At 41.1% G+C, this 23,951-nt stretch overlaps 1 protein-coding gene across 12 annotated transcripts in view; it reads left to right on the top strand.

Moving 5' to 3' along the window:
• The window catches only part of Eif4g3 (eukaryotic translation initiation factor 4 gamma 3), a 212,997-nt gene extending 197,086 nt beyond the window's left edge, over nt 1–15,911 (top strand). For all 12 annotated transcript variants that reach the window (XM_048350401.1, XM_048350398.1, XM_048350400.1 and 9 more), the window contains 4 exons: nt 5,799–5,945; nt 10,803–10,884; nt 11,894–12,040; nt 15,286–15,911. In XM_048350401.1, the coding sequence (XP_048206358.1) occupies nt 5,799–5,945; nt 10,803–10,884; nt 11,894–12,040; nt 15,286–15,467 (558 nt within the window). In that variant the 3' untranslated portion in view covers nt 15,468–15,911. The remainder of the gene's footprint in view (nt 1–5,798; nt 5,946–10,802; nt 10,885–11,893; nt 12,041–15,285) is intronic.
• The last annotated feature ends 8,040 nt before the right edge of the window (nt 15,912–23,951 follow it).

Here is a 23,951-nt window from a genome sequence, read left to right as displayed (position 1 = left end):
CTGCAGTCTGAAATAAAAAGACACTAAACAATAACTCAAAGCCATATAAATAAAGTCTGTTAGTGGTAAGTAACTACATGGGTAAATAAAAAGTTTATTTTTGATTTGTAACTCTTTTTTTCCTGTATGATTTAAAAGACAAACCTGCAAGATTTATAATTCGTAATCTGTGTTAACTAACACATATAAAGATAAAATTTATGACAAAATAACATGAAGTAATTCCTCACATATCATGTAATGTATAATTATATAATTACTGTTTGTTTCAGCACTTCCACTCTAGGAAAAATAAAAGCATGGCACTCTGGTTTGAAGTCAGATAAACCTGAAATTCTTATATTTCAGCTGGCTGGGGTCCTTTTTTTTCTACCCAGCTGGGTAGAAGAAACTTCCAGTGCTGGCAATTCCAGGTTCTTGAATACCCAAGGGCTAGGGTTTGATTGGGGTTTTTTTTTAACTGTATTTTTTTTTTGTGTGTGTGTGTGTGTGTGTGTGTGTGTGTGTGTGTGTGTGTTTTCTTTTTTGATACTGGGGATCGAACCCAGGATGTTGCACTTGCTAGGCAAGCGCTTTGCCACTGAGCTACATCCCAGCCCCCAAGAGCTAGGGTTTGAACTGGCCAACCCAGAGGCTTACGCTTCCAGACCTCGAAAGTCAGAGACCTGTTCCTCTTGGCTTTAGAAGCCACAGACTTAGGCTCTAAGTACTTGTTTAGAGGCATAATGCTTTGGGCTTTCGCCACCAGTGACCCTGGCAGGTGGCAGTTGTAATCCTGGCTTCTGGCATAAGCAGGCAGCAGCAAGTGGTGCTTTCTGGTGTTAAAACTCTTGGGGCCAGGTTATCTAAAACTTTGCCCTTTCGGCTTGGCAGTTCAGTGGAACTCTTCCTTCATCCAGAGCCCCCAGTTTGTCCTCTTCATCTCTCCACAGCCCTTTTCTCTCTCACTAATATTTTTTGTCTTTTCATCCCAGCCACTCTGTGCAAGAATTCCTGTTATTGCTGTTGTAGCTGTCACTGCAGCTGCTGCCCCTCAAAGTATATAAGGAAAGAGAAAAACCATTTCACTAAGCTTAGGGCCTGATGTTGCAGCACTAGATAGGAACACAGGAAGCTGGCTGACTTAAAAAAATGAGTCAGACAGCCTGCTTATATGACCAGAAGTGGGTGTGGCACAGATGTTCAGATCAATAGTAGTGCCATCCTTTATGCAAATGAAGGGCTGTGTTTACACCAGTCACAGGCCTTCTACTGAGCCTTGGCAAATGTGTTCCCTCTGGCCTGGGTGGAAATGGCTAGAGGACTTTCTAGAGTACACTGAAATAGTCATGGTTGAGATCATGATAGTGGCTTCTGGGGCTAGACTTGTCCTTCAGCAAGCAGCTATGGTTGAAATGTAGTTTTTCTCCCTCAAGAAATTTTTGGAGTGCTGAAAGCGGTCAGGATTCCAGTTTGCTGGTTGCCTGATAATCTTTTACTCCAGACCTATCTTGGCTTATTTAAAGGAGAAATAAGCGTTAAAAGTAATACTTACAATACACAGTAACATCAACAGTGATTTGACAGTATTTAACAATACCAAACTCCTGCCCCCAAATTTCCATCCATACCCCATGTTCTATGGAGAGGTGCATCTTTAAAAGGACAATTAGAGGGCTGGGGATTTGGCCTAGTGGCCTCATATACATGAATCCCTGGGTTCAATTCCCCAGCACCACATATATAGAAAACGGCCAGAAGTTGTGCTGTGGCTCAAGTGGCAGAGTGCTAGCCTTGAGCAAAAAGAAGCCAGGGACAGTGCTCAGGCCCTGAGTCCAAGCCCCAGGACTGGCAATAATAGTAATCATAATAGGACAATTAGAAAACCAAGTTTTTGTTGTTGTTGGGGGCGGGGTAGGGCGGGGGTGGCAATCCTGGGGCTTGAACTCAGGGCCTAAGCGCTGTCCCTGAGTATTTGCACTCTACCATTTGAGCCACACCTCCACTTTTGGTTTGTTTTGGTGGCTAATTGGAAATGAGTTCTGCAGACTTCTCTGCCTAGGCTGGCTTCAAAAGGAGATCCTCAGATCTTAGCTTCTTGCTAGGATTACAAGTGTGTGTCACTAGCACTCAGCTGAAAATGGAGGTTTTATATACTTTGCCTTCTATTTCATGACTTTTCATTATTCTTATAAATAGTTGTATTGATAGCCTTTTTTGGGAACCCTAGAGCAGTCAGCCATCAGGAGGTAATGGTGAGCTCATCTATAAATTCACAGCCCAGCTCTGGCTGGGTTCCAGGAAAATCAGAAAGCTTATATAAAAACATAGGGGTTCTGAAAAACAAATAATTCTCTACACTCACTCTGACGATAGTAAAGCTTTCTTTTCACAGTCTTATAATTAATTGGCTACACTAAAAATTTGGGGTAGGTTAAACAGGTATTCTATGTGGATATTTTATATGTCTGGTACATTAAAATTAGTTTTGAAAATATTTCAAAGTTATGAAAAATATCAGATTCCTTTTTTCTGGTGCTGGTACTGGGACCTTGCACTTAAGCTTGGCTTTTTTACTAGGCTGGTACTCTACCACTTGAGTCATACCTCCATTTCTACCTATTGGCTGGTTAATTGTAGATAGGAGTCTCATAGATTTGTATACCCATGCTGTCTTTGAATCATGATCCTCAGTTTTCAGTCTCCTGAGTAGTTAGAATTATAGATGTCAGCTATCAGAACTGGGCTGATATTGCCTAGTCTTTTTTTTTCTTTTTTTCTTTTTTCTTTCTTTTTTTTTTTTTGTCGGTCATGGGGCTTGAACTCGGGACCAGGGTGCCGTCCCTGAGCTTTTCTGCTTAGGGATAGTGCTGTACCACTTTGAGCCACAGTTCATCTTCTGGCTTTCTAGTGCTTAATTGGAGATATGAATCGCACCAGACTTTCCTGCCTGGGTGGCTTTCAAACCACATTCCTCAGATCTGAGCCTCCTGAGTAACTAGGATTATAAGCATAAACCAACAGTGCCCAGCTGAGATTGTCTACTATTATTACTATGGCTGTGGTCTGTTCTTTTCTATGTATACTGGATTGTCAGGATATAATAACTAATTTGCCAACACTGAGTTAGAAAAATTGTACTGTTGAACCATATTTTCAGAGGCCTGTGGGAAATATTATTTAGAAATGCTACATACATGACAGGAACAAAAAAAAATGGAATGTAAAACACAGAATTTAAACTAATGGATTTTACTTTGTAAAGAAGTACTAAAGGTGGCTTAGCGGTAAACTGCTTGCCTAGCATGCATGAAGGCCTGGGTTCCGTTCCTCAGCACCACATAAACAGAAAAGGCCAGAAGTGGTACTGTGGTTCAAGTGGTAAAGTGAGCAAAAAGAAGCCAGGGACAGTGCTCAGACCCTGAGTTCAAGCCCCAGGACTGGCCAAAAAAAAAAAAAAAAGAAAAGAAAATTTGTCCTGAGTAGCTAAAAACAAACAAAAATAAGTACCGAAGTCTTCCAAACTAGTAGAAAAAAATCACATGTGAATTGACCTTGACTTTTATGGGATTTTCTGTTAATTTTATTTTGTTGTTTTGTGTGTGTGTGTGTGTGTGTCATTACTGGGGCTTAATCTCAGGGCCTGGACACTGTCTCTGCTTTTTTGCTGAAGGCTAGTGCTCTAATACTTGAGTCACGGTAGTTAATTGGCAATAAGAGTCTCATGGACTTCCCTGCCTGGACTGGCTTCTATCTGCAATCCCAACCTCCTGAGTAGCTAGGATTACAGACATAAACCACCAGCACCTGTCAGCTTTTTCTATCTTTCTTTTTTTTTTTTTTTTTTTAGTGTTTTATTGGAGATAAGCGTCTTAGACCTTCTTGCCCAAGCTGGCTTTGAATCATGATCCTCAAAATTTCGTCCTGAGGGGCTGGGGATATGGCCTAGTGGCAAGAGTGCTTGCCTCGGATACATGAGGCCCTGGGTTCAATTCCCCAGCACCACATATACAGAAAACGGCCAGAAGTGGCGCTGTGGCTCAAGTGGCAGAGTGCTAGCCTTGAGCGGGAAGAAGCCAGGGACAGTGCTCAGGCCCTGAGTCCAAGCCCCAGGACTGGCCAAAAAAAAAAAAAAAAAACAAATTCGTCCTGAGTAGCTAGGATTATAGATGTGAGCCACTGACACCCAGCTAATATATTAGTCTTTATGGTTTTTATGTAATGAAACTTCAAAAAACAAGCATACCTACATATTTTATCTTTTATCTTGAATAATCCCAATAATTTTTTTTTTTTTTTTTGGCCAGTCCTGGGCCTTGGACTCAGGGCCCGAGCACCGTCCCTGGCTTCTTCCCGCTCAAGGCTAGCACTCTGCCACTTGAGCCACAGCGCCGCTTCTGGCTGTTTTCTGTATATGTGGTGCTGGGGAATCGAACCTAGGGCCTCGTGTATCCGAGGCAGGCACTCTTGCCACTAGGCTATATCCCCAGCCCCAATAATTTTAGTTGTAGATTTTTTTTTTATTTTTGCCAGTCCTGAGGCTTGAACTCGGGGCCTCAGCATTGTCCCTGGCTTCTTTTTGCTCAAGGTTAGCACTCTACCACTTGAGCCACAATGCCACTTCTGCTTATGTGGTGCTTAGGAATTGAACCCAGAGCTTCATGCATGCTAGGCAAGCGCTCTACTGCTAAGCCACATTCCCAGCCCTAGTTGTAGATTTCTTAAAGTACAATTTATAACATTTCTCTCACTCAGCTTTAGAGTGGCCAAGAAGTATTTGAATGACTTAAAGCCAGAACTATACACTTTGGACAGCTGTTCTGTAGTAATACTAATATTAACCTTTTGTCGCAAAAAGATTGTTCAATGGTGTCCTTGTTGAGTACCAATAAATATAATCCTAGCTACTCAGGAGATCTGAGAATAGTTGTTCAAAGCCAGTCAGAACAGATAAATTTATGAGATTCTTATTTCCACTTAGCCAGCAAAAACCTGGAAGCATGGCTCAAGAGCACTAGCAGCGAGCAAAAAAGCCAAGTAAGAATGCCAGGCCCTCAGGTCAAGCCTCAGAAGTAGCAAAGAGACAGAGGGAGGGAAGGATGGAAGAAAAGGGGAAAGTAGAGAGAGAAAAAAAGGAAAGAAAAGAAAAATGTATTCTTGCTTGGCTCCAGTCAGCCTTAAAGACTTGTGTCACAACTCTTAGCAATATTGCAACTCAAAATTATTCAAAGATCAATATATTCAGAGAGATATAGTGGGTTTATTTGCCTGTTTGGGCTTTTAAATTTTTTTATTGTAAAGGTGATGTACAGAGGGGTTAAAGTTATGTAAATCAGGTAATGGATTTTTTTCTTTTAGAACAAAGAATCAAAGATATATAGTACGAAAAGGAGTAGCTGGGCATTGGTGGCTCATACCTGTCATCCTAACTACTCAGGAGGCCGAGATCTGAGGATCTTAGTTCAAAGCAAGCAGGATAGGAACTCCGTGAGCCTCCTTATCTCCAATGAACCACCAGAAAACTGGAAGTGGTGCTGTGGCCCAATGTGGTAGAGCACTAGCCTTAAGCCTAAAGAGCTCAGGGACAACACCCAGACCCTGAGTTCAAGCCCCACAACCAACTAAAAAAAGGGGAAGGAAGGAAGGAAGGAATAATTCAAAATTATAAGAGTGTCAGTCTTTCAAAGGGCAAATAAAACCTAGCTCTGCTGCTCGTTTTTATCACGTGTAAAGTAAGAGCTAGTGTTCATGGCGTTGTTTCCCTCGCTGGATGACAGCAACAGTAACTATATTAATGTGTTCAACATTTTATGTTTCAGAATTTGGACTTTATAGAGATGGACAGTTCCTGTTCTTCCGAAGCACTTTCAAAGAACGAACTCTCTGCTGAGGAACTGTATCAGCGGCTGGAGAAACTCATCATTGAGGACAAAGCAAATGATGAGCAGATCTTTGACTGGGTAGAGGTACAGATGCTATGTCACCTTCTCTGTTTGCATTGCAGAATAGATTCTTGTGGGGTCCTCCCAGTTCTCGTGTCTTTTAACTTCATGAGAGTTTAAAACTTAATGAAGGTGGGAATGTGGCTTAGTGGTAGAGTGCTTGCCTTGCATGCATGAAGCCCTGGGTTTGATTCCTCAGCACCACATATATAGAAAAAGCCAGAAGTGGCGCTGTGGCTCAAGTGGTAGAGTGCTAGCCTTGAGCAAAAAGAAGCCAGGGACAGTGCTCAGGCCCTGAGTCCAAGCCCCACGACTGGCAAAAAAAAAAACAAAACAAAAGGGGCTGGGGATATAGCCTAGTGGCAAGAGTGCCTGCCTCGGATACACGAGGCCCTAGGTTTGATTCCCCAGTACCACATATACAGAAAACAGCCAGAAGCGGCGCTGTGGCTCAAGTGGCAGAGTGCTAGCCTTGAGCGGGAAGAAGCCAGGGACAGTGCTCAGGCCCTGAGTCCAAGACCCAGGACTGGCCAAAAAAAAAAAAATCTTAATGAAGCTAGCTGTTTTGCTTACGTGTGCTCTGAAACTCAAGGCTATGTTTCTACTTTTATAAGACTTCAACCTTGGGCTGGGAGTGCGGCCTAGCGGTAGAGTGCTTGCCTAGAATGCATGAAGCCCTGGTTTAATTACTCAGCACCACATAACAGAAAATGCCAGAAATGGTCCTGTGGCCGAAGTGGTAGAGTGCTAGCCTTGAGCAAAAAGAAGCCAGGGAGAGCGCTCAGGCCCTGAGTCCAAGCCCCAGGACTGGCCAAAAACAAAACAAAACAAAATAGTGATTCCAGTGGCCCTGAGTTCAAGCCCCAGGTCTAGCAAAAACAAAACAAAACAAAATACCTTTATATATAGTTCATAGCCAAGCATTTGTGAGCATGTGAAATGCAGGTTCTACATGTTTAATAAAATGATTTTTTTTTAAGACTTCAATCTTCTTTAGACACGGTGGTTCATGCTGCCATCCTAGCAACCTGAGAGGCTGAGATTTTGAGGATTGTGGCTCCAGGCCAACTGCAGCAAAGTTTATGAGGCTCTCGTCTTAGCCAGTAAAATGCTGAGCACAGTGGCACATACCTGTTATCCCAGCAAGAAGTACACTTAGGAAGGTTGCTTGTCTGGAGTAGCTGAGGCAGAAGGCAAGCGCAAGTGCAAAATTAAAGGACTGAAGTATGGTTCAAGTGGTAGAGATCCTGCCTAGCAAGCACAAAGCCCTGAGTTCAAACCCAAAACTAGCAAAAATCAATAAAATTTAGAACATAATCCCTTTTACCAACCCCTCATTAATGTATACTCCACATTTTATCATTCAAATACTATCTTAGAAGAAATTAATAAGCAATACGTAATTATTATAAAATATTTCAGGGACTTGGTGCTAGGTCTTAAGTGGTAGAGCCGCTAGCCTTGAGCCACAACCAAAAAAAAAAAAATTCAGTTCACATTTTCATGTTAATTGTCCCTTCAAAAAATTTCATACTTTATCTGTTACAGAATCTTTGTAGTGTTTCATTTTTTTGTTCTGGGGATTTTTTTTGGCTAGTTACCAGCATTTGAACTTAAGGGCTCACTTACTTGCCTGCTTGGCATTCTATCATTTGAGCCATGCTTCCAGCCTGGCTTCTTGCATAGGTTATTTTGGAGATGGAATCTCAGATTTTTCTGCCCCGGCTGCCATTAAACTATAATCTTCCAGATCTTAACCTCCTGAGTAGCTAGGATTATAGATGTAAGCCACTGGCCCTCAGATCATTTTTGATAAGTTAGTTTATGCCTTTAAGTAGAAATGCTTCTTGTTAAGGTGTGTTTAATTTGTGTACTCAAAAGTTGAAAGTAAGGTAAAAAGGGCTAGTCTAGGTCTTTATCTCAGTTTTATAAATCCTCTTGTACCCTAATAGTGGGTTGAGGTTTCTTTAATTACTTGAAGGCATATGATAACTTGGTAGGGTTTTTTGTTGTTGTTTTTGGGAGGGTATCTGTCTATGCTTGAACTCAGGGCCTGGATGCTGTCCCTGAGCTTTTTTTTCTCTAGGATAGCACTCTGCCACTTGAACCACACCTCCACTGTCAGATTTTTTGTTACTTAATCGGACATGAATGTCTCCTGGACTCCCCTGCCTGGCTAGCTTCTGACTATAATCTTTAGATCTCAGCCTCCTGAGTAGCTAGAAGTGAGCCACCAGCACCTGCAACTTCGGTGTTTTTTGGTATTTAATTGGAGATAAGAGTCTCAGACTTTCCCTGCCTGGGATGGCTTGAAACCATGATCCTCAGATCTCAGCCTTCTCAGGAGCTACCCACAACTGACTTTGTCTTTACTACCCCCTCCCACTATGTTTACACAAGGTAATGACTATATTGCCCCATCTAGTGGAGGAAGGGTTTTTAGATAATTGTAATATCCTGTTGTTATATCCCTGTCTCCTTTTCTATATTATTTTAATTTTGGTCTTTATAAACACTGTCTGGTTACTCTTACCAAAATAGCCTGGATATACCAAACACTCTTAAAGTATTGTGCAAACTGAATATAATCACCAGGTGTGGCCAGCAGGGTACTCAGTCCTTGCACATAATGTTATCATTTATTTATAATTTACTCATTTGTCTCTTCTGAACATTTGCATTTGGTTTTGACCCAACTTTTTAAATTTTTATTTCTGTTTATATTTGCCTTCTTAAATATCTTTTAAATTTATGAGTATATTTTAGCTTCTAACATGATCATAAAATGTGCTTGCCTTCTTTTTGGTCTTGCATTTCATTAATACACCAACTTTGTCCTCTTTCAAGTTTTGGCTAACACATGTGACTGGGGTGGATGGAGGACCCAGCAACATAAGCCTTCAGGGACTAACCTCTACCCTGCCTTCTCTGTTGACTAGACCGTCCTGTGACTCTACCGTCTAGTTCACATTTTATCTCATCCATAGGGAATATCTTATCACTTATCACATGCCTTGATGAATGAAGTTGAGAAAAGTTATGTCTGTTATCTGTCCATTACTCTGTACTTATTAAACTAGAAAGAAAAAGTTGGTTTAGCTTGACTTATTTTTTATGAATTCTATTTTTTTAGTGTAACTTTAAAGAAACATTAAAGTTACTCGGGTGATAATTTATTTTTGAACTCAGGATCAGCATTCGGTTTTCTGGACTGTTCAACACATATCCGATATTATCTCCCTTCTTTTTTGTTCTGAAAATGTAGTCATTGTTTGCATATTTGGCATCGTTCTCTTTCTTCATGATTTTTCATAGATGAGCAACATTTCAACAATTTCATCTCTCATTTTCCTGTGTATTGTAAATGTGATATCCACATTGGGCTCTTTTTCTTAGTCTATTATGGGACTTGAACTCAGGGCCTGGGTGCTGTTTGCTCAATGCTCTACCACTTTGAACCACTGCTCCACTTCCAGTTTTGACTGGTTAATTGGAGGTAAGAGTCTCATATAAACCAGCAACTGGTTGACTGCACACAGATCATCATAAAACCTCCCCAATGTGGCCCTCGGCATCTCTCCCCCACCCTGCACATACACAGCCTGATCCCAATCCATCCCCACAGCTGTGGGCAAGGGCACCACACATGTCTCTGTTGTGTGGGAAGCTGGTCACGAGGCCTCTGATGAGAGCACACCCAGCCTTCCCTGGCCCCTGTGCTGTTTTCTTGTAGAGCTGGCCGTCTGACCTGACCATCCTTCCCTTGATCCCAGGAGTTACTCCCTGGTGATATTCCAGATCAGGTACTCATTGTATATCATCAACAATAAACTTATTTTTGGATTTCTAAGCTTTTCAACACAAGTTTTTAATGGCGTTTGTTTTTCCTAGCCAGTCATTTAAGTCACTGGCCCCTTCTGTGGAAAACACCATCCAATGTTATTAAAAAGGGCTGAGCCAAACATTCATGGTATCCTCAGTCACCAGGAACACAACAGAATGTCTCCTTTTGCTTGTCTTTCTTTTCTACACATTAGTATAATGTATGATAGCAACAAGATAAACTGAAAATGAATTTGGCAGCCCTTTTAGTGTAATTAAATATTTCTTAACCTCCATTTCAGTGGCTCATGCCTGTAATCCTAGCTTCTCAGGAGTCTGAGATCTAAAGAAGCCAACCTGTACAGGAAAATGTATGAGACTCTTATATCCAAATCACCACCAAAAGGCCAGAAGTGGAGCTGTGGTTCAAGTAATAAGAGGGTTAGCCTTGGGCTTTAAATAATCCCAGGGACAGGATCCAGTCCCCGAGTTAAAGCCCCAGGATAGGCACCAGAAATAAACCAAGGAGAAAAAAAGTTTTCTAAATGCATTTTTCTTGCCATCCTTAGGAAAAAACAACTTTCTTATCATCTGAAGAGTTTGTTTGAGGCAGTGCTTAAGATAGCCTCTAATTGACCATAAATTAAGATGAAAGGTTTTGGCACACTTACAGATAAGTACATGGTACTGAGAAAGTAGATCAGCATACATTGCAATTGTGTGTAGTTGCTCTCAAGTTTTTAAACTTGGATAAATCGCCTTATATAGATAAATTATTTATTAAGAAATAGTTTAAAAGTAGTCTGGCTCCCATATGTATAGTATACTGTGCTGTGTAATTGCGTAAGCATGGAATAGCAGTGCTAAGCTTCTTTAAACTCCCAGATGTGCTTCTTACATTTCTACATAGTTTATTTTTTAATGAATTAAACATTTAATTTTCCCCAGAATCTGCAAAAATGTAAACTGCTTAGTGCCAGGTATGCCCTAGTTTGAAGGTCCTGGTTTCTCTGATGGGTACCTTTAACTGTTCCTTTCCCCCCTCCCTCCCAACTTCAGGCTAATCTAGATGAAAGCCAGATGAGTTCCCCCACCTTCCTTAGAGCTTTAATGACAGCCGTTTGTAAAGCAGCTATTATAGGTAAGTACATTTCTAAAAGCAGATTTCAACATCTACATGTCAGCTACTTTCATTATATGGACTGTTTTATATTGTCTTCTACTCCTACCCTAGATCAGGTACTATGCAAATGGGTAGCATTTCCATGTACACCGCCTGGCTAGCTCAAGCACAGGGACTAATAGTTGTTCTGCCTGCAGACCAATCTGAGTAGTTTCTATAATACATGTGTCTTTAAAGTCAGTGGAGTCGTTGCATATTCCTTGGGCTTTTTATTACTGTTAGGTGTAGCTTTTTCTGTTTTATACACATTGTTCAAGGTCACCTCCTGCATTCAGAAACTATTATGAATGTATGAATGAGTGAATTCAATGAAGGAGAGCTATTCTTTCAGCTTCCTAATTGGAGATAAGACCCTCGTTGGACTTTCCTGGCCAGGCTGGCCTGGATCTTAGCTTTCTGAGTTGGTAGGATTATAGGCATGAGCTACCATGATCCTCAGATCTCAGCTTCCTGAGTAGCTTCGTTATAGGCCACCAGTATCTTGGCTTAATAAACTATTTTCATGTTTACTCTTAATGCTCATTTGAATCCTTTATTTCTCTATGAATGTTATTTTTGATTGACACATTATAATTGTGTACATTTTTGGGATGCAATATGATGCTTTGATACATGTCAGCAGTGTGGAAAGATTAAATCAAAATAATTAACATCTGCCATCTATCTGTTTTTATGGTGAGGATTGTGATTAACATTGCTCTTGTATGTTGACATAAAATTTTAATTATCATTAAATTCAAATAATGGATACACTATTTTTGAGGGAAGCCAGCACTAAGAATGTTTTCTATTATTTTTGAAAGTCTATCCCATTAAAATTTTCAGAGCACTTAGATTTCAAAATCATTGCCAACCCCCTTACCTCCTCTTTCCTTAATAGTCTCGTGGGTGCTGTGTACTTAGGAAACTACAAATGGTTCTGTTTGTTAATACCTTAAATGTAATGTCTAATTCTTGTCACCTCTAGCCGACTGTTCTACCTTCAAAGTGGATACTGCTGTTATCAAGCAGAGAGTGCCGATCTTACTCAAGTACCTGGACTCAGATACAGAGAAGGAACTACAAGCACTTTATGCACTACAAGCATCAATAGTAAAACTTGATCAACCTGCCAGTAAGTTTACTGGGGAATGACACCCAGGCCAAGACTTCAGCAAGGGTGTTATTGGGTTTAAAGATGGATAATAGGAAAATCACTAGTAACAACAACTCAGATAATCAACAACTTTTTAAAGTCCTGAAACTTGACATACTTGTATAAGAAAATGCTAAAAAGAAAATTACCCTAGAGCCAAGTGTCAGTGGCTTACACTTGTAATCCTAGCTACCCTGGATTCTGAGATCCCAAGGATCATGGTTCAAAGCCAGCCTGGGCAGGAAAATATATGAGATTCTTAGTTCCACTAAACTACCAAAAAAAAAAAGCCAAAACTAGAGCTATGGCTCACATGGTATCACTCTATCTTTGAGCAAAAAGAAGCTCAGCAACAGCACACAGGCCCTGAGTTCAAGCCCCAGGATTTACACACACACACACACACACACACACACACACACACACACAGCAACAGCACACAGGCCCTGAGTTCAAGCCCCAGGATTTACACACACACACACACACACACACACACACACACACACACACACACACACACACACACACACACACACACACACCAGAAAAGAAAAAGAAAGCCTCAAGTTAGAATCCTTCTTCCAGGGCAAGTGTGTTCAAGCTTCCTATAATGATGGCAATGTATCTATACCATTCAGCATGGTAACCATCAGCCACCCACCTATGGCAGTCCTGCAGGAAGGGTTTGTGACTGAGGAGCTGGTTTTTCCCATTTAATTAAAATTTATATAGCTCCAAGTGGCTGTGGTTACCATGTTGGAGAGTACAGGTCTAGGAGATTAGAATGGTTAATAGTCACCAAGGATGATACTCTTCAGAATCCTCAGACACCCAGCAAAGACCTCAACAGTGATCACTGTGTAGTTACCAAGGCATTTAAAAATAAGATTCAAGTAATTTTTTTTCAAGTAATTATTGATATTTGCTAACCAGACAGGTAAGGTTACCTGTACCTAAGTTATTAGGGATCCTGATTGATTGATGGATTTTATTGAATCTTGAAGATTCTGTTGACATTTGTGAAAGTGAATGGTAGATGCTTACTTTAGTGATAGCCCTGAGAACACTTAACTGTTCAAATGAGATGTCTAAGTGGTTGGATGCAAGTAATGCTATGTACTTAACATATTTCCCATAATTACCACCTTCAGGAATCCCTGGAGAGCTATCACTACTATCAGAATTATGGTCCCTGCCTGTCTCCACTTCCTCTAGGCCAGCCTTGGTTTTGAGAATGAAAAGTAATTTATTTCATTATTAGCTTGACTAATATAATTGAAAAGGTTATTTTAAGTATGTTTATATGATTCACTCTAGGCCTAATATTTATTGGCACTTATTATTTATTCTTCTGCTTCCCTTCACTATTAGGAACAGGGGGTTGGAGGTGTGGCTCAGTTGGTAGAGTGCCAGCCAGTGAGTGTATTTGTCAGGTATAGAGTTTGAGACCCAATATCAGATGAAAAGAAAAGAAAAATAAATAACCAAGAATGGTGACTCTAAGTGAATCTTATAGTCATTAAGCCCATCAGGAAGTTTTATTTTTCTTTCTGTAGTACAGGGCATGGGACTAGAACTTGTTAATGCTAGGCTAACATTCTACTAGTGATATACATCCCCAGTCCCAAGGAATTTTTTTTTTAAGAAAATATAACTATATTGGTTGATGAGATCTGATGGTCACTGTTCAAACAAGCCTAGGCGGAAAGGTCCCTGAGACTTTTTTTTCTTTTATCAGTCACAGGGCTTGAACTCATGGCCTGGGCGCTGTCTCTGAATTTTTCAGCCTGAGGATAGTGCTCTACCATTTTGAGCCACGGCTCTACTTCTGGCAATTGGAAATAAGAGTCTCACAGACAAGACATTCTTTTTTTTTTTTTTTTGCCAGTCCTGGGCCTTGGACTCAGGGCCTGAGCACTGTCCCTGGCTTCTTTTTGCTCAAGGATAGCACTCTGCCACTTGAGCCACAGCGCCACTTCTGGCCGTTTTCTGTATATGTGGTGCTGGGGAATTGAACCCAGGGCCTCATGTATACGAGGCAAGCACTCTTGCCACTAGGCCATATTCCCAGCCCCAGACAAGACATTCTTACCTGGGATGGTTTTGAACCATGATCCTTAGATCTCAGCTTCCTGAGTAGCTAGGATTACAGGTGTGAGCCAACAGCTCCAGGCCATGAAACTCCTAGCTCCAGTTAACCACCAAAAATCTGAAAGTGGTGCTTTGCTGTGGCTCAAGTGGTACAGTACCAGCTTTGAAAGAAAAGAAAAACAAGAACACAACGCCTTGAGTTCAAGTCTCAGTACCAACACAAACACACAGACACACACAGAAAGTGTACTATCTCTATTGGAACTTAATAACTACCATTGTTCTCCTTTTTTGAGCAGTAAGTTTCCACTGTGAGAGCAAAACAGGCAAATTGTTCTGATAGTTGAAACATTTAAAACCAAATAACATTATTTTCCAGATGGAATGTTTTTCATATGAGTGATTTCATTCTTAAAACACAACATGCTATTCAGTATACACTGTGTTGAGAATGAACTATGTAACTTGTGGGCAGGGATGAGAGAGAAAAACGTGGAAAGCCAAGGAAGTTTCGGTGACATTGTCCTAAAAAGGAAATGTGCTCATTACCTGACTTATAAAATGGCTAGCCCCCTCTGTACAATACCTTAATAATAACAATAAAATTATATTGATAAATAAAGGAGAACAAACCCAGGGGAAAATTAATAAGTAAAAATTTTAAGCAAAAATTAATAATAATAAAACTTTTTTGGTTGGTGATGTGTCTTGAACTCTGGGCCTGGACGCTGCCCCTGACTGAGATCTACCACTTGAGCCTCAGCATCACTTCAGGTTTTCTGGTGGTTAATTGGAGATAAGAGTCTCATGGACTTTCCTGCCTGGGCTGGCTTTAAAATTATATTTTAAAAAACACAGTGTTAGAAGAGGGGAAACAAGTTACTCTCACTTAATTTCTAAAGTGTTTAGTTGAGAATTATATAATATAAAACACCTTTGCCAATAGAGAAGATCATTCAGACTGAATAAAATAATGGGAATAAAAAAGTAATGTAAACTTCAAATCCTCATCATTTAAAATATGTATGATTATCCTTGATACTCTTCTCCGGGTGAGCAGTGTACACTCATTTCACTGTGCTTTTCCTCACAGTCATGCCCTCACACCTATGGCTGTTTTTACCACCTTACAGATTTGCTCCGGATGTTTTTTGATTGCCTGTACGATGAGGAGGTCATCTCAGAGGATGCCTTCTACAAATGGGAGAGCAGCAAGGACCCTGCGGAGCAGAATGGGAAGGGCGTGGCCCTTAAATCTGTCACAGCATTTTTCACATGGCTGCGGGAAGCAGAAGAGGAGTCTGAGGATAACTAAAACTTCAAATACACAAAACGAAAAAAAAACAAAAACAATTTAAGTATTTTTTTAAAAAGTTTCACGTCTTCGCCAATCACAGTGCAGCAAGGCCAATTCTCGCAGGAACCCCACGTATGCACGAGTGGGAGAGGGGAAAGAGAAAGGTGATCATGGAGGAAAAAGGTACTGGAAACACGTAACTTCAAACTCGAGGGCGGGAGCGAAAACCAAAATACATGTACTATTTATAGAAAATATTTTCTGTTTTAATCTTTTCTTTTTAATTGAAAGACTCATACTTTAAAAAAAACATTTAGCAAAAAACAAAAAACAAAAAAAAACAGTTGAGAACTTTTAACTTATTTTAAGGACTGCAAATGCCCGTGTGTAATTTTTTATTTGCAGTTTCTGTAAACAACTTGTATAATAGAGAAGCAGAGAAATAAATTGCCCTCCCCTTCAGATGCACCTCACGTTTGTTTTAAGGCATAGTAGTTAATCCAGATTTAAGAAGGTTTCGGGTGAATAAGGTAAGAAAGACCTTTTTTGTTGTTTTTTTTGTTTTTGTTTTTTTTTTCTGGCATCAGATCTTTCTGTGCCTGCCTTTCAGCTTGCTTCAGAAAACTAAATCACAATAGTAAAACATACATAACCTTGGAACAGAAGGAAATGCTGTGGACCAGAGAACTCCAAGAATTGTTTAAAAAAAAAAAAGTACTACCCCAGAAAAAGTACTCTTAATACTTTTGAACTCTTTAGAACAACTTTAAGGCTTGTAAATACATAGAACAAATATTTAAAACAAAAAAAAGGAAGAAAGAAATTGACTCAATACTATTTCTTTTCACTTTCAAAATATAAAGAACAAAATAAAGGCAAACATTGCAAGTTTAAAAGGAAGTAGAACGACTTCTCCTTTGGCAGCTTCTGCACGAACCCCGTTTCTGGAGACGCTGGCTCGTCACTGTCCGCCTCTCGCCCAGAGGGAAGAGGGGGCCATGCGTGTACGCGAGTGGGAACATATGGGCTACCTTATGGGAACTTCATGCTTAGGTAGGAATGACCCTCTGAGAGTCTGAAATAGGAATATATTTATTCAAGGTGAGAGCAAACCTAAAGGCAATTTTTTAAAATAACCTAAATGTTGATGTGTATATCAGGGCTCAGGATACCAGTTCACCTTAAGACTGCTAATATTTTCCATCAGTTGCCTGCTATACTTAGGAAATCCAAAGATGTCTTCCAAACAATTTTTTAAAGCTAATTATGCTTCTAAGTCAAAATGCGAGATGGGGTTTAAAGTCCTACCAGTTCCGCATGTGGCAATCACTTTTCTCTCCACCTCTGTCTTCCCTGAGTGGTTTGAATCCCCCAGGACCTGGCTCTTCACATGTGATCAAGTACTGTGCTTCATCTTTCTTTGATGAAGCTACACTCTACAGACCGGTTTCTACTTTCATTCTTTCTGGTCTTTTGCCCACAAAATGGCATTATGGACAAAAGTGAAGCTTGCTTCCAAATTCAATTCTTTGTGTTTTGCATCTGGATAACCAAAGATTTCTGCTGGCTTCTATGTTTAAAGAAATATCCACAGGGTTGGGTACCAAGGCTCAGACCTGTAATCTCAGCTTTTCCAGAAGCAGGACCAGGAAGATCTAGAGTTCAGGGCCAATTTGAGCAAAAGGTAATAGGACACCTTGTCCCAGAAATGAGCTAAAAACAAAAGGGCTGGAGTGGGAGCTCAACGGGAAGTGCTTTTATTTAGTTCAGTCTCTTAAGATTTCCAAACAGAAGGTGGCTCGTGCCTGTAATGAGATGTGGAAGATTGTATGTAGTTCATGGCTAGCTCAGGCAGAAAAATCCAAGAGACTGCAATGCCAGGCTGAAATAGTAGAACACCAACCAAGAGAAAACAAGCCAAGCAAGACAGGCCCAGAGTTCAAGGCCCCATACAAGTGTGCGTATGCACATGCATTACCTATTATAAACATAAGCAAATTGATATCATTGAGCCCCACTAGGACATAATTGTTACCTCTTCACAGTCTTACTGGAAAGCAGGGTTTGATGGGCTTTATTGTAAAATAACATCCTCAACAACTTAGGATCTTACTTTATGCTTTCATTCAAGTGTTCTTTTTTAAAATGAGGAGGGATCCAGGTTTTCAATTTTTACCACTCCATTAGCACTTGGTCCTGCATTCCCTATTTTTTGTAAGCTTTCACGGTGTTTTTTTTGCTTTTTTGGCATTACTTTTTTGTCACTGCAGTTTGAACTTAGGGCATAAGTTATTAGGTGAGTGCTTTACTGTTTGAGACTAAACTCCCAGCCCTTTTTGCTTTATTTTTCAGGCCATCTTCTGGTTCTGCCCAGAGCTGCCCTCAAAATGTGATCCTCCTACCTATTGCTTCCTGCCTAGCCAGAACCACATTCATTCACCAGTATGCCCAGATTGTTGTTTGAGATAGTATCCTAAAATTTTGCCCTGGCTGGCCTCTAACCTCACACCTCCTGACCTTTCTTACCTCCCAAGTAGCTGGGGCGGCAGCTCTTCAGCCAGCATTCTGGGCTACATTTCCATTTCTTATTGAAATATAGTTCTGCCCCATAAAATTCACCCATTTTAGTGTGCTGATAGCTGCGTAACCATTGCACTTGTCCAGCTATACAGATCCTTTTCATCCCCCAAAAGAAATCCTATAGTCCTCTTCCTGCTCTCCTCAGCCCAGGGAACTACGTCATCTGCTTTTGTTTCTAAGATTTGCTTGGTTTGGACATTTCATGTAAATAGAATTATACATTGCTTTCTGTTTTGTCCTCTAGTCACTTACCAGTTTCATGTTTTTAATTATTATAAAGGTGATGTGCAAAGGGGTTACAGTTCCATAAGTCAGGTAGTGGACAATGTCCATTTTGGACAATGTCCAATTTGGACAATTTCACCCCTTCACGCTCTGTTTTTCCTTCTCACTCCCACCCACAGGTTTTACAGTTCATTTTCATCATAGCGTCTAGTGAGTACCGTTACTGCATTTGTCCACCCTTTGTCCCTCCATTTTATTTTGTGTAATGCTGAGATTGGAACCAGGACCTTGCACATGCAAAATTTTGAATCCCCTAAGCTGTGCCTCCAGCCCTTGGTTTTTGAGAAAGGACTTGCTTTGTAGCCCAGACACTGAACTCTCAGCCCTGTTGCCATAGCATTCCCTGATGGCTGAGATTACAGGAATATACTACTCTGCTTGGCTATTTTAAATGTAATTTCTTTTGACATAACTTGATAACTGTTTGTGACCATCAGCTAGTTCTGAGCAAGTTCCTGGGAATTTCCTTTTGTTGCTCTGTGAACTTGTCCCTGTCCTGGGAAGCCTGCCATCCTAACACTGGGAGTGAGGACCTATCTGGTCATTGTCATTACTCATCTCTTGCTAATTAGTTTCTCCAGTTGGAATTCCTGTCTGAATTAATACCACAGTATCCCCTAGAAAAGTCCTTGTCCTTGAGGAACATTTGAACAGGCTGTATTTAACAGCTTGGGGCTGTTTATTTCATAAGGTAAAGTACTCAGTGCCTTCAAATGAGCCTACTACAGACTGGTCCCAGTTCACATAGTTTTCCATATTTTTATTTTTATACTTTGAACTGTAATTCCATATGACATTATTTGGTTGCTCAAATTGTTCCAGCTGTGGTTGTTGAGGACCCTTTAAAATAGGCTCATATGTCCTGATACACACTCCTCCTTGTGCTTTTTGTTTTAGTGCCAGTCCTTGGACTTGAACTGAGGGCCTGAGTACTGTCCCTTTGCTTTTTTGTTCAAGGCTACCACTCTACCACTTGAGACACAGCTACACTTCTGGCATTTTGATGATTAATTGAAGATAAGAGTCTCACAGACTCTCCTACCCTGGCTGGCTTTGAACAACAATCCTAAAATATCAGGATTATAGGCATAAGCCACCAGCGCTCAGCCATCCTTGTGTTTTTTAAAGCACTTATATGACAAGATACCACAGGCCCGACTCATATCTTCCTGCCATGCCCTGGCATCCTACAAGAAGCCGCTTATTTACTTTTGTTGTTTTGGGACAGAGGAGAGTAGTATTTAGAAACCAAGTTTTGCTCGGGTGAGCTTGTTACCATTGGGTTATCTCATCATCTTGGTCTGTAAACATTTTACACTCTTAATGACAGTGATATCTCCACAAGTGAGTAAATCACCTTCATAAGGATCACAGAAAACATTGAGTTTGGGAAAATGACTTTTAGAAAGCATTTGGTGGGTTGGGTGTAGCTCAGTGATGGCCTGCGTGAAATCCTGGGTCCTATCCCCAGCATCCAAAGGAAAAGGGAAGGAGGAGAAGGAAAGAAAGAAATGAAGGAAGGACTTGGGAAATTCTGAGTTTTTACAATAAAAGGTACTGTGGTACCCAAAAGACTCAAGCCCATGGATTTCTAGTCATACTTTTTTTCAGTCTTATATAAGAAGAAACTTAAAAGCAAAGCCTACTTTCGTACAGTGTTGCCTCGGTAGCCAAGCCCAGTGGTACACTCCTATGAAAACCTATGTGCTTGTGAGAATGGGTGGAGGGAGGGAGGGCAGGGGTGGAGGAGATGTAACCTGGATGACTACCTCAGTTAAATAATAGTAATGGAATATAGGAACTGCTATAATTTAATTTACAATAAAAGCATCACATTAAGACCTGAATGCTTGGTACCAGTGGCTCACGCCTATAATCCTAATTACTGGGGAGGCTGAGACCTGAGGATTGGGTTGCTCGTTCAAGTATGAAAGTCCCTGAGACTTTTCAACTAACCACCAAAAAGCCGGAAGTGGAGCTGTGGCTCAAGTGGTAGAGTGCTAGCCTTGAGCAAAGAAAGCCGAGGGACAGCACCCAGGTCCTGAGTTCAGCCCCAGGACTGGTACCAAAAAGAGAAAAAAGATGCAGCTGGAGTCATTTATATTAGTGAAGTCATTTATATTAGTGATAAAGAAACTCGAAAGCATTAAAATGAGAGCATCAGAGGAACTAACTTAGGAGAAAGGTGATCTGACTCTGAGTATCAAGATTGGAACTAGAAGAAGTTCAACACACACAAGAAGGAAGTCTGGATCATTTTTGGGCTCTGTGATGGGCTATGAAGTAATGGCAGAGTAGAGTGCACCCTATTGTACCCTTGTGCTTGCACATGTGCAAGCATCATAAAATTAACGCATGGCCTGTGACAAATCAGCCACAGATTATTCATGCCTCCCTTTAATGAGTAGTATTGAAATAAAGTTTTCCTTTTATAACATTACTCGTTCTCCAAATGTCCCGTATCTACAATGAAAAGGTATTTTAGCATAACCAACTCTGGGTAGTACATTACTGATTTAGAAACTGAAAGTCCTGCTAGATCCTCCTGCTTCAGCCTTCTAAGTGCTGGTATTACAGGAATGTACCACCACACCTGACTTCCAGTGTCAGTAATGTTATCCAGCAAAACAGACACAAACAGTTTTATCTGAAGGGTTTTTAAGTCACAGTGTCTTACCTGTTGGAAAGGGCCAACTGTACAGACGAGAGAACTTTTTGAAAGTTTTCTCACTGTGATGAGCTGCATAATGAAATACCTTGTCATCAACTGACCATATACATGGTCTCAGATTATCAAGGAGCTGAAGAAGTTCCATCACCTCATATCTTTTCTACACACAGATGTTTAAATACACATTTACCCTTGTGTTACAAGTCCCTATTCCACAGTAACGTGCTTGTAACAGGTTTGTAGCTGAGGAGCAGTGGCCTGTACCAGACAGCTACAGGTGTGTGTCACCCCATTCAGACTGGTGTAATAGACCCTATTCTGTTAACCAGGTTAAATAAGTTCTCAGAATGACACATTTATCCACAGAATGTACTAAGTCCAGGCACTTGGGAGCAGTTACATGGAAGGTCAAAGTTATTCAAAGTATGAGCCTCGACCAGAGTCCCCATCATCACCTGTGCAATCAGCAGAGATACAGACTCAGAGACTGCATGTAGCCCACAGAACTGGGGAAAAGCCCACACTGCTTTTTATCAGACCTTTGGGCAATTCCTAGAGTAGCTCACCTACCATGGTTAATCAGGCTCTTCAGAAGGCTGCCTAAATATCAAGGCTGCTCTCAGAACCTTAAGGCTTTTGTCACTGTGCCCTTTCTGTGACAGTACCTATGTTAAAATACCTTGTAAACTAATGTGCCAAGCAATACACGCTGGCATCCACCTGGGTCTTCACATCAAGCTTGTGACGTGGAAGTGGGCGCCATGTTTTACCAAGTGTGGAAGTGAGTGCCACAGAAGTCTTTGCCAGCACCAGAGCTAAGACTTGAACTTGCTTTTCTGGAAGGCCGTGTTTCCCCAAACCAGATTTCTCTCACACCAACAGGAGTCTATGTTCCACACTTTGGGAAATGAGCCAGTGGGTGTGTTTTGAAGCACTGAGAGTAGAAGAACAGGGCTCCTAGTATATCCTTGGCTCTGTTTTAGTCTATGTAGTTTTAGCTCACTGATTTAAAAAAAAAAAAAAAAGTAGCTCTGTCCACCTCATAGGGCTATTGCAAGAAGGGCCAAGCACTCCTGGGCACTTTGTACTTATGTCCAGCCTTTTGTGTTTGGGGGCAGGGAGTGCTGTCGGGCTTGAATGCAGGGCTTGGGGCACTGTCCTTAAGCTCTTTTGCTCAAAGCTAGCACTCCACCACTTTGAACCACATTGCCACTTCTGGTTTTCTGGTGTTTAGTTGGAGATAGTCTCATGGACTTTCCTGCCTGGGCTGGTTTTCAACCTTGATCCTCGCATTTCAGCCTCCTGAGTAGCTAGGATTACAGGTATGAGCCTGGCTGTCCAACCTTTTTCTATCACACTCTACATCCTCGTGGTCAGACACATTCAATTAGAAGACATTGTCTTCTGAACTGTGAGATTCTGGTGATTTGACTACTACATTTAATTTGCCTGTCACAGTCTCATTCCCCTTTGTTGCTTAATCAGGCTTTGCTGGTTTCCTGTCTAGAGATAAGCCAGCACCTGAGAAGAGAGATCCAGTTATAAAAAAGAATGAGTATATACAACCCATTGCTGCAATTTAACACAAGAAACATGATACAATAGGAAACCAAAATTGAAAGTCATTCAATTAAAATTGCTGAAGAGGGTCCTTTTTTAAAAACTGCATGAGCACAGACGTGTGTGTGTGTGTGTGTGTGTGTGTGTGTGTGGCCAGTCCTGGGCCTGGAACTCAGGGCCTGAGCACTGTCCCTGGCTTCTTTTTTGCTCAAGGCTAGCACTCTGCCACTTGAGCCACAGCGCCACTTCTGGCCATTTTCTATATATGTGGTGCTGGGGAATCGAACCCAGGGCTTCATGTATACGAGGCAAGCGCTCTTGCCACTAGGCCATATTCCCAGCCCCAAGCATAGACTATTAAAAGATAGGCTTGCCAGTGGCTCATGTCTATAATCCTCCTCAGGAGGCTGAGATCTGAGGATTGTGGATTAAAGACAACACGGACAGAAAAGTCCCCAAGAGATTTTTCTCTCCAATTAATGACAAAAACTGGAAGTTGATAGAGCTCTAGCCTTAAGCAAAAGAACTCAGGGACAGTGCCCAGGCCCTGAGTTCAAGGCCCACAAACAAAAAAAGGGGGGTGGGGCCAGTAAAAAATAGCCATTTTCTTCTCTCCTTATGTAGAAAGGCTTGACTGCGAAGATGAGATTTCCTTCCATTATCAGTGCCTGACCAGGGCTTAGTATCCTCATGAACCCCCTCCTTCATAACCTTGGTTTTGGTTACTTTTTTAAGTGTTGGTGCAAGAAACTCTGCTTGGATCCAACAACTTCCCCTCTTGTCTATAGAGTTTTCTCAGAAGATACCCACTGATTAGCCACGCTGTAGTAGAGCTTCATTAGATCCCTTGTCCCAAGATGTTTTTTCCCCTATATATGATCTGACCTTATTCTGTGTTGACAGGTCAAGCAGGAGTCAGGGCCAGTCAGACTTTTTTAGCCTGATTCTAGCAACTAATAGGGTTGGAAGGAGTGGCTCTTGGCCTTGCCTAGAATCCATTGTTTTATTAAAAATATTATTACCTTTAGTTGTACACGGGAGTTGACATTCAACAAAGCAGTTTGTGAGTACAGTGCATCTTGATCCTTGTCACCCTGGAACCCCTTTTTAACTTCTGTCTGGCTTGCACATGAAACCCCGTCATCCCCCCCAAAGAAATGATACTAAAGTTGCTACTGTTAGGCATTATACTTCTATAGTATATGGACAGACAACAGTTAAAAGTTGTACAAAAATAATAAAACCAACAAAAGCAAATACTTTAAAAGCTAACTCATTTGACAAGTGTACTTAAAAGATTCATTGGGTCTTGTCACTCCCCAGATGGGATCAGATCCAGCCTGCACACACACTTCCTACCTTCTTTAGCCCCTGTGACTGGGTGACTGCCCATCCAGGCACACACC

This window comes from Perognathus longimembris, chromosome 7 (assembly GCF_023159225.1).
Source record: "Perognathus longimembris pacificus isolate PPM17 chromosome 7, ASM2315922v1, whole genome shotgun sequence".
In the NCBI taxonomy this organism is placed as follows: Eukaryota; Metazoa; Chordata; class Mammalia; order Rodentia; family Heteromyidae; genus Perognathus; species Perognathus longimembris.
Note: the sequence above shows the minus strand (reverse complement) of the source record. Positions and strands in the feature narration are given on the sequence as shown.